The sequence below is a fragment of the Liolophura sinensis genome, chromosome 6 (genome assembly GCF_032854445.1).
Source record: "Liolophura sinensis isolate JHLJ2023 chromosome 6, CUHK_Ljap_v2, whole genome shotgun sequence".
NCBI classification, from domain to species: Eukaryota; Metazoa; Mollusca; class Polyplacophora; order Chitonida; family Chitonidae; genus Liolophura; species Liolophura sinensis.
Genome location: NC_088300.1, coordinates 14,350,831 through 14,362,454, shown reverse-complemented (window position 1 = coordinate 14,362,454; position 11,624 = coordinate 14,350,831). Strand labels below are relative to the sequence as shown.

At 39.3% G+C, this 11,624-nt stretch overlaps 1 protein-coding gene across 1 annotated transcript; it reads right to left on the bottom strand.

Annotated features, from left to right (window-relative positions):
• Nucleotides 1-1,007: 1,007 nt before the first annotated feature.
• On the bottom strand, nt 1,008-9,751 carry LOC135468996 (glutamate receptor-like). Its single transcript, XM_064747509.1, has 6 exons — nt 9,691-9,751; nt 8,610-8,654; nt 7,466-7,660; nt 5,890-6,229; nt 3,832-4,544; nt 1,008-1,320 (listed from the first exon to the last, which is right to left on the bottom strand). The coding sequence occupies exons 1-6, from the start codon at nt 9,745-9,747 to the stop codon at nt 1,261-1,263; spliced, it is 1,410 nt and encodes a 469-aa protein (XP_064603579.1). The 5' UTR covers nt 9,748-9,751; the 3' UTR covers nt 1,008-1,260.
• Nucleotides 9,752-11,624: the final 1,873 nt, after the last annotated feature.

Here is an 11,624-nt window from a genome sequence, read left to right as displayed (position 1 = left end):
GAAAAAAGAATAAACCAAGGCTTGTGAGCTTACTCTCGTTTTTGAATTGCGGGTCAAGGTTTTAATACGATTATCACACACACGTATAGCTCAAGCTAAATGTGATGCTAGTTACTGTGTCGATGACAACGATGTGATGGTGGTTAAGATGGTGACGTTGACGAAAAACTGATGCTGATGATGCTGACGATGTGTTGTTTATTTGATGGCCATGTGGTGTGGTTGTCATGGTGATGGTCATGAAGTTGATATGAGAAATCAGATGATGAAGATGGTTGTTATTATGATCGTGTTGATGGCGCTGATGGTGACGATATGATGTGGTTATTGATGACAATGGAACTGACAATAATACGTGTTGATGAAGATCATGTGATGGTGGATATTGTGATGATGATGGTAATGGTGACGATGACTTAATGTTTTTATGATGCAGATTTGATGTTGGCTAGAATGATGATGGGTTAGATTGGCGCCACTATAATGAGGGTATACTCGAGTTGAATGTCATACCCTCTGGATGTCTTGCGGGTAAGTGTTAGTTTTCCATCAAGCCACACTAAATATAAGGAATTTTCAGTTCAAGATATATTGATACTTTATAAATGATTTTATTTAGAATACTGGTAAATATTTTGTGGTTAGTTACATAATATCCAATAATGATATCAAAATATCGACGAGAATCAAACTGTGACTCTACCGTACGTCTCAAATCCCTGAAAAACTCATTGATCTCAATAAATCCTGAAATAATATTTGATGCAGCATTGAATTCGCCAGTTTAGTAACGAAATTAGTCACTTCTTCCAGTTTTAAATGCACTGCATTTAAATGGTGACATTCAAGTTTTTATGGCGATATATTCTGACGTCACATTATAAAACACATCATATCGGGAAACTCTCTGGTGATATCGTGAACGACTTTAACACCTGTTGGGCGCTAATGTCTTTACTTAGTGCAGAACAATATATATATATATATATATATATATATATATATATATATATATATATATAGGCCGCCTGGGGATCCCAGTCATATACTTCTTGGAAAAGTGGATTTCTGTCAGCCATTTAATAAAAGCAAATGATGTTAAAATTTGAACGATCTTGTGACCAGAATAATGAGCGTGAAAAGCTACTACTTCTAAACTGAATTAGAAGTTATTATGGCTTTTCCCGCATGCTAAACACAACGAGATAAAACTTGGTTACATGTGGACATACACCGCAGAAATTCGCGGATGTAGTGGCGTCACATTCCGGAAGCAGGATCGTGTATCCTTATCTCATCATCTTTGCCGCTAGACGGAACCTGGAAAACAGAATTACATTGATTATATAGATATGTCTGTATCAAAGGGGAACGATTTGGGATGAATATGTAGTGGCATACACGTGTATTCCACCACTGATATAAGCCTAATACCCGGTCGAATGTGGGAAGGTCTTCCAGCAGACTGCGGATGTTTTCCCCCGGACTCTGCCCGGTTTCATCCCACCATAATGCTAGCCGCCGATAAGTCAATAAGTCAAATTTTATTGAGTACAGCGTAAAACACAACCTCAGATGAATAAATGAATAAATATTTCGAACGGTTTTAGCTGGGGAAAAGATAAGACAACGTCTGTTTGATTTGACAATTGTGTAAATGAGATGTGGACTGATATCGAAATCTGTGAACAGAAGCGCACATTCCACTTTATGATATGTCATCTAAAAACCACTGATTGATCGAAGTCCTTGGCTCGAGAATTTTAACATTAATCTAGGTCACACCTCTATGACAAATGACATCACACGTTGTATGACCGAAATATTCAAATTTTGAATATTAACACGAAGAAGTCGCCCCAGAATGCATTCACTATTCTTACAAATCAGCATGGAACTTGGAGAATGCAACAAAACAGCGTTTTGAGTCAAAATATCGTCTTGAGGTGGCAAATAAAATGCGCTAGATATAAGAATAATCTTGAGGTACGGTAATTCATGTATATTATTCATATACACGTACACGAGACATCTCCTTAGTGGTGGTTTCAAGGTGGTTCACTTTGTGATATGTAAGTCTGAAAGCCAGGCATGCTGTTGACTGTCATTGTTGAACTTGTGCTTGTGGGTAGCTTGCTTGGGTCTACACCACAGCTTTAAAAGCTCCTAAAAACTTTAGATAATATATAATATATAACAAAAAAATGTTGGTATGCCTTTTCCTTTACTTTAAAGTTCTATCGAAAACCCATGCTGGTATGTAAAGTAATAGGCCTATGTCATGCGCTAATAAAAACATCTATAACAAATGAAAAACAAAGTTGAGGGAAAGTATGTATGTATATATGCTTTTGGTTGACGTTGAACTTAACAATTTTTCAGTTATATGACGACGAGGAGTCATTACGTGTATACATTGATTGTGTCTTCTTGTGGCAGGACGAGTCCCAGTCGCCTATGAAGCATCATGCCGACGACACCAAACATGGCACCCCACTCAGTCACATTATACTGACACCGGGTCACCCACCCATGTTTCCTTGCTCTAGCCTCTAACTGCTGAGCGCCAAGCGAGGCAGCAGCAAATACCATTTTTTAAAGTCTTTGGTATGACCTAACCTGGGTGTGATCCCGGGATCTTTCGAGGCGGACACTCTAAACATTAGGCCACCGAAGTCGTCATTGAGGGAAACTAAAACTGTAGTTACCTAAACAGCTGTGCCGATTTCATTTACGATTTTTAGTATTTAATCAATATTTCGCAGTAAAATACAGTGGCGGAAGTGAACGTTCAGGAAAATAACTATCCTCGCACACACCTTCTTCAAACTTTAACGAGGTGACATTTTGTGCACCAATACCATGTTAATAAAGAAATGATATCATAAACTATAAAATGTGAATATGCACTCCCGTCAATACCAGTCACTACAAACTCAAATGTACTTTGTATAAAATGAAAACTTTAAAAATCGGGCTCAGAGTCAGATTAAATCACTTAAAATACTGCTGGAGAGTTTATATGAGCTGAAGAAACCGTAAACAGCCGGAAAGAAACGTGTACATGTATTCGCTGACGAAACCCACAATGGAGTATGGATTCTCATTGGTGCAGTGGGAAGGTCTGACAGCAGCCTGCGGATGGTCGTGAGTTTCCCGGGCAATGCCCGCTTTTCTCTTACCATAATGCTGGCCACCGTCGTATAAGTGAATATTCTTGAGTACGGCGTAAAACCATCAAGTGGTGCATGGTTTGTCGTATATCGAGTACCACACTGTACTTTTAATTTCTTTTGCTAGTCATGAACCATGACACTGAACTAATTGGACTCGTGCATTGTCATTTGCACAGAGTAATGTATCTAGTGTTCGTGTCTGGAGTCTACAGCATAAACTACTAACCAATGAGTAGATATAAAACACATCTTCTAATACAGAGCCACATGAAAAGAGTAACACATAGAAGGCGCAAAGGACTACTTTCGTGACCAAACTTAATTCTGTACGTTTTGTTTTACGTGCACTTGGTAATCTTTGTCTTGGACAGCACCTGTTCCAGACAAAGGGTGTCATATAAATCATGATTATTTAGGTAAAATAAAAAATCCTACAAAAAATTGCACCTTGTATACGTGAACATGTCGGTCTTCAGTACAGCTTTAAGTATGTGACAACTTTAAGCTCCAATCAAAATAATTTCAATAACTAAATAAATTTATAAATTTAAATAAAATAAATTTAAATAAATAAATTTAAATTTATTTACTTAAATAAATAAATTTAAATAAATAAATAAACTTAAATAAAAAATAAATAACTGCAATCACTTACCACAATGCCTTTTCCGTTCAAGAAAATCTCTAATCCGAAAACAATGAGACTGATTATAATCCCAAGCCCAAGAAGAAGGAAAGCAAAGGCCGCGTCTTCCATTGTAAATGTAGTTTTCGGAGAAACAAATGGGGACTTGGTCTTCTGCTCTCTCTTCACTGCGCATTCCCCACCGAACCACTTCTGACGTAAGTCATGAAGCCGTGCTGTCTCTTTAATCGTTAACAGAGCATGACTGAGCTGGTCGCAGACACCAGAACCCTTCGTACATGCGAAGGCGTATCCATTGTCCGTCAGCGGTTCGCCAGTCACGTACAAGTCACAAGGTTCCATGGATGACTGATACTCCGCCATCGGTGTTTCCATGATAAACGCGTAGTTGCCATTAGACTCGCGAACTTTCTTGACGCCTTCTGCAGTAGATGACACCATGTCCGAAGGGTTGGATTGCATCTGATTCCACATGCGCCGTCTTAATGGATTTTTGGCCGATTTGAACAGATACGCAGTAGATCCCCCTTTTATGCCTCCGTATCTCAAATTCGACAGTGCCAGGTCATCAAAGGTGTTGATTTTGGTTGGCGTCAAGGAGTCCTTGATGATAAATCTGCCCGTCAAAGCAGCTATGTAGGCAATCAAGAAAAACATGGTAAAAGTCCACCAGATGGAGCAGAGTATTCTTCCGGAAAGCGACCTTGGGGCCAGAGGATAACCTGAATTCAGACAAAATGGTTCACATCTTAGATGTTTACTCAAAGAGCAATATTCTTGCAGAGCTTACTACATGAGTGCTATACGTGCACTACCAACTACTAAAGGTTATAGCGGACAACAATGTCATGAGGAAGGCACTTTTCAGAACGGCATAAAACATCAACGGGGTTAAAAAATCTAGCTGTTACAGAGGCTATACTGGAGATTTGGAGGGGGAGGATTTGGGGGGGGGATACATAATAGATAATGAAAACAAATTTCCTGCATTTACCAACAGAATAGCTCAAATCATTTGCTCCTCAGATATTTATCAGTCTCGCACCTGCAATATTTATCATGTTAAAAAGATTTTGATTTTTAAAAAAGTTATAATGCGACACGCTTTGTTTATTTTGTGATCTTAAGTGCCGATTTTGAAAGGTGTAAAGCGTGCACAGCGGAAGCTACTATTTTGTGAAAGGTAATAGTTTGGGCTATTCAAAAATAATAGCAAAATTTGGAGTGCATGGCTTTGCTCTGATCGAAATGCTGGCCAAAATCCCCAGTATAGCCTCTTTAACTGTTTAACATATGAAAACATTGTGACATTCATTAAAACCTACGTCACATGGTCATTGCGCATAGGCCTACATTTATTTACTTCAATGGAGTTTTACGCCGTACTCCAGAATATTTAACTTATTCGACGGGGACCAGCGTTATGGTGGGGGGAAACCGAGCAGAACCTAGGGGAAACCTACGGCCATCCGCAGGTTTTAGCAGACCTTCCCTAGTACGGCCGAAGAGGAAGCCAGCATGAGCTGGACGAACTCACAGCGACCGCACTGGTGAGAGGCTCCTGGTTCACTGTTCCATGCTGGCGTGATAACCACCTCGGCCGCAGAGGCCCCAATTTCTGCATACGGTGCAACAAAATATCCTTAAATTGCGCAGAGAAAGATTTTTACCTAAACTTCTGTTATATTTGCGGAAGTGTGTCTTTGTTATATAGAGTTTGCCTTTGTCTAAAGTTATTACAATAAAACATATACATATAGTAATCAATTTAATGTTAAATGAACTGTACCCATTTTAAAACCATAATTCCAGTTATTTGCTAAATAAATCGCTGTGCTCTTTCCAAACGCCATTCCTTGCATTACTAGCCGTAAAAGCATTTTAAAACAATGCGTAACAATATTTAATACAAACAGAAATCGGTTGCAGTACCACATGGTTTCAGACGTGCTCAGTACTGTATATAGTGCGGTGCATTGCAAATTTTGATGAATATTCGACAGAAGTGCTTGTATGTGACATGTCCGGAGATTTTCGAGATCTGTCTCACTCTAGATAGCAACTCACCCTGCCACAGCATCGTACTAAAGGTAAATAAAAAGCTGTTGTGGACATTGAAGCTATCTCTGACATCCCCATCTGACCCTGTTGGGGCATTTCCCCACTCGAACGGACTCCAGCGCCAGATGACGTACAAGGCGAGGCTAACGACCACATATCCGACCAGCGCTGTGATCCACACGCCGGTAGAGAACGGCTGAAGAAGCATAAAGAACTTGGACATTGTTAATCCCTGGGGGGTCTTCATCAGAATTTGAGGACCGGCTAACATGAAGGGCTGGGTGTAATCGATGATCCTGGCTCTCTTTGACATAACTGCCAACGGCGCTGCTGCAATGTCAGCCTCCTGTTAAAAATACAATGTTCAAATTTGTTTAATTATTTATCCACTAGGTCATCTGGATACACAACAGCAATGATGAAAGGCAATGGTCACGGTTGCAGAAAAAAGCCAAGCAATTCCAAAAGGTGAATAAACTATTTGACTTTAGATTTCTCCGTCCTTAAAAAAATACTGCTTTGTGATCATTCTGCCTGGTGCTTGCATTTCTGGGTTTAGCTAGACATTCTGATTAAATCAAAGACATGCGCTTTAAAAAGTTTTATTTATTTATTTATTTAATTGATTTTTACGCCGTACTCAAGAATACTTCACCTATATGACGGCGGTCAGCATTATGGTGGGAGAAAACCGGGCACCATCCGCTGGTTGCTGAAGGAGCTGGCCACGTACGACCGGAAAGGAAGCCAGCATGAGCTACACTTGAACTCACAGTGATCGCATTCGTGAGAGGCTCCTGTGTCAGTGCTGCGCGCTATATTCTGCACTATATGTGGGATGTACAATTGGTGGTTTGACTTAACATTTTATTGGATTTTCAGTTTAAAGACCAACACTTTGCCACAAAACAATACAAAATAATCTAGTTAACAAAATGACGTTAGTGATTAAGCAAGCCAATATGATCAGATGAAAGACAGTCTCCGGGGTATACTTTCGTTAAAGGAGAAGAAAACTTAAACAATGACACTATAGGTTGAAAAGAACACATTTTTTCTATCTGGTGGTGCCTGCTGCATTACTTTGCGATTTTTCCTCGCCAGACACGTAAAGCCTGAAAACGGCAAAGCTGGCTGAATCGCTGAGTTCATCGCGTCCTCCATCTTTAACACCCTGTAATTTATGCTGTGTGTTGCCTCTCAGCCAATGAGAGTCGTTAAAACTGCCCGCTTGTTCGTGTAAATTCAGAACCTACGTCCAGCATTCCGGTTTCCCGATCGTCAAGCGGAAAACGAACTGTACCGTTCACTACCTTCTAGGAAGAAGGGTTCTACCGGGAATGTGCGAACTGCACTTCCGCGGTTTCCGACGGCAATTCTCCTAACACAGAAGACTTCAGGACTAGTTCTTAAGCAAAATGAAGTCGCCCCCAGCGGATTTCGGGGCTGACTTTATTTATAATTTATCAACTAGAGGTACATATTAGAATTTTTTATGGTATGCACCTGCGAGGAAATGCATGGTCTTTTCACTGGCATTTGTCTGATATTTAAGTTTTCTTCTCCTATAAGAATAACTAACATTTCGGACTAAGTGGCCTAGAAGTCCGGTCCAGTTCCCCTCCTCCGTCATGTATCCGTATGCACCATCCTCCACCAGGTCGATGTCAAAATCCACGCCCAGAATCTTTTCCAGGTCTGCCAGAATGTCAATGAGATATCCCTTATAAGTAGTTCCTCCAGTCGGGTTGCTGGAAACCATCGTAAACGGATGTTCCTGTTGTGACATCAGAAACAATTCCATATAATTTCAGTGGCAGAATTATTTCACTTACCTGTAGCTTACTTTACTCGTGGCTGATCTCCCTTTCAAGCATCGAAAGTCGATGTTGAACTACTAGCCGAACAAAACCTGCATATAACACCAAGTAGTGAAAAGATGCGGTCTCAATAAGGGAGGCAACTCGTATAATAGCCTTACACAAGTATCATTTTGGTGGAGATTTGGATCTTGATTTTGTTCCGGGAATTTTCTAAACGATTAACATGAATAAGTCGAAAAGAAGATAAGCACAGATTTTCATGAAAGTTATACACATCTTGGCACAAAGACCAGTTCAGCACACACTATCAATCCTCTGCTATTTTAGATATATTTTCTTCTGCTCCTTTAGGCTGCTTTTTTTCACTGCTTGTTCATTCCATACTGGTGTATAAATGTTTTTCAGAAAATGGAGGCGGATTTACACTAGTGACTCCAATCAGCTGTTTGTCAGCTTGGTGAAAAATTTCATCGGTCTACCCTTGTCAGGAATTTGACTGGAGTCGTGTCAGGGGATAAGGATTATCAGGAACGGAACTTTCGGGGATCACAGATTTACGGACAATGCTGTAAAGCCAAACGCTAACGTGTAAGTAAATGGAAAATTAGCTATGGGCTGTTATTTGCTACGACACGAATGCAGAATACACTATAGTGAGAGGTTTGTACATTTGTGCTCTGGGAGTGCTTTCTAGTTTCTGACTTGTGCAAATAGATCACATTACAACCAAGATATTCTGCCTCGTCTCTGCAGCGTTTCTCCTTTTAGCCAAATATATTGTCGGATTTGAATCTACAAGCGTACCAAAGGTACAACTGATAATAACAACTGCTAACAACTGTATTAGTCAATTGGCTCGTGGACATTTAATCCAAGTTTTCCTCTAAATGACTTTTTACTTACTATTATGGTAGTCACTTTGTACGTCGCCGCTGATGAGTTGCCCACCTTTAAAATTGTAAGAGGATAAAAGCTAATGCACAAACATTCAAAGAAGTATCAGTCTGATAATGTGAACATTAACACACATGTAATCAATTCCTTTTGGAGGGATTAGTGAAGACATATTTATTTATTAGCTGGACTTGAACTCACACACATCACATGACCTGGAGGCCCCCGAATTAGTGGAGACGAATCAAGTATCCATTATATTCTGTGGACGAATGACATGACAAGCTACCCCATTCTGTAATGAGGTCACGGAATCTGCCTCAGGTCCACAGTCTCTTGTTTCTCTATGCAGACAAGATTAACGCTCCAGTGCTAATTAAAGACAGTATATCCACGTATCTGTTACGGACGTATCTGTTACGGACGTCCCCTATCACACGTTGTACGAGAGTTTCGGTATAGCTCTGTGTACGAGGAAACGGGATGTATCGAATTTCCATTGACAATATGCTACAAGTTCACTCCAGTTTTCCTGGTGTAAGGCACAAAGTAATCCATAGGTCATTGATGGACTAAACACACATTCAATCAACTTTAAATAGGACGTTGTAAAACCATTTACAAGTTTCATTGTATGAACTGCTTTAAAGATAAGTTCTGATGCATTGCGATTAATTCTGTACTTTCGTCGAGATTTAGATGAAAGAGATTTTATGTCGCGTGGTTAACTGAATGTTTTTGAATTATAGGTTCAGACACAACTTTTAATGTGATTTAGGAAAGAATGCCTTATGACTGAACACGATACAGCGACTTTATAGTGCGTGCTTGAGTAAACGGGCGCCATTACTACATAATGTAAAACTACCAACCAATGGTGATACATACAAACAATGGCTTCACGGCAATTGCATAGTCAAGCTGGGTTTTGATTTAAACACTTGCCACCTAGACTGAAAACCATCACACAACAACTCACGCAATCTATATATAAACCTTACTTGGTGACGGTGATAAATTCCAAATATGTATAACATACTGGTGTAACTTTCGATTCCTGTCTTATCGAAGAATTTGCAAATACACGTACCAGGAGAAAAATGGGAACAATCCAAGCCAAGAACCTCACAATCGATCTACACGCCATCTTGCCCACGTCGAAGGAAAGGCTAGAGGACAGTGGAAGGATATGTTCTCCCGGGAGATCGTTTCTAGCGGCTACACCCTTTGACCCAGTTTAAATATGTTAATGACACGTATCAAGTGAACAGACCTGATACTCCTATTTCGTATTATAATTGCATTTACGCGTGTCTGTATTGGAATGTGTTATCATTAATAAAAGCCATTGAAAAAAGTTATTATCAGTTCAGGTAAAAGTGTTTTGACTGTCTTGCCATTGTTTGTTTACTGCCAAAAGATATGTGCACTTTAAGAAATCATCAATAAAATGGATATTGTTCAGCTGCATTCTGGGTAATACTTTACGCTACAGGTAATGCACCTTGTATGCTGTAGGTTGCGGTCAGTCTTTCTTGTTGGTATGGTGACATTTCCAACAGTTTGTATTGTGTATATTTAATCGAGGCTGAAAGGTTTGTTCACACAGACAAATGAAGAAATTCACATACGATCTTTGAGATTCGTAAGCAAGAGATTTCAGCCTAAATCAGGCCTATACAGTGGACAAGCTAAGTTTTAAACACTGAGTATTTAGCATGGATATATGATTGTATACTTTTGGGTCTAATGCATATAAATAAATAAATAAAATAAATATGAACCACATGACAGAGAAATATACATAAATTTTATTTAGGGATTGGCTATTTGACACATCTTTGCCAAGAAGTGTTGGCAGGACAAGGGATCAACTCACTCTGACCGCGCATGATCACTTAGTGACCCAGAGATATACCTATGCTATGAAAGCTGATCTTTCTTTTATATTTATTTATTTATTTGATAGGCGGTTTACGCTGTACTCACGAATATTTCACTTATACGACGGCGGCCAGCATTAGATCTTTTACAATATTTATTTATTTATTTGTAATTTGTTAAATGTCATACTCATGATTTTTTTTCACATCTACAAATGCACCTAGATGAATGATTAGAGGTAGCCGATAAGTGAGCGATTCACGAACCTCTGAAAGTTTCATATGTGGTATAGAGCGAGGATATTAAAGGGTCTCCAGGGAAACGTCATGTAAGAGTACACAAGAGTAGACCGTTGACTAGAGATTAAGCTGGAGGCTTAGCCCTGTCTGAAGGTGGGACTGAACCCACGTCTGTCAGCTGAAATGCAAGAACCATATAACCACTCATGCAGTAACGATCCGCCCCATTCATCTACGATGATATACATTTAGCATATTGATATAACATCTGTTAAATATGATGTTACATCAGAAACAAATAATAAGCTCTATTTCACAATAACTTTGATATCGGTCAAAGTCGACGTCTTGCCCACTGGCCTGTCGTTAAGTGAATGGCTATGGCTAATGTTATTAGGTAGGATGTCAAAGATTACATCAATTGATAATCCAACACATCGAAAAGTATCTAGCTCAGCTATTTGGCACAGTTAAAAATAGCAAGAATGAACGAATGAATAATTATGGCTTCGGTACTATTATATCCATGACATATCGTGACGGAAACAATAAAGATAAAAATGGTACTAATAGTTCATTGGCCATGGAAAGGCTACCTTTAACTTGATGGATTGGGGGCTTTCTCTCTAGGTTACGGTCTTTTACATCATATTTTTTTCAAAATTATGAGTGTTGCTGTTATCTATTGTGCACAGATCTACTAACATGGTCACTAGGGCTATATGTTGATTGTACACGCTTATGCCTGTAGCTGTTCATGCAAAACACCACATTGCAGCGTGTCGGATTTTTATTCTGACATAAGCCACATTGGGAAAAATTTTCAATGACATTTTTTTTTCAGTTCCTCGGTGATTAAGAATATTGAAACAAATGAAGTATTGTTGTCACCTGTAGTTTA

Excerpts from the sequence above, each read along its gene's own strand:
- LOC135468996 (XM_064747509.1), bottom strand. The coding sequence starts at position 9,747 with ATGGCGTGTAGATCGATTGTGAGGTTCTTGGCTTGGATTGTTCCCATT. Across the intron at positions 8,655-9,690 it reads TTGTTCCCATTTTTCTCCTG|GTGGGCAACTCATCAGCGGC; the intron begins GTACGTGTATTT and ends ACAATTTTAAAG. Across the intron at positions 1,321-3,831 it reads TGAACGGAAAAGGCATTGTG|GTTCCGTCTAGCGGCAAAGA; the intron begins GTAAGTGATTGC and ends TCTGTTTTCCAG.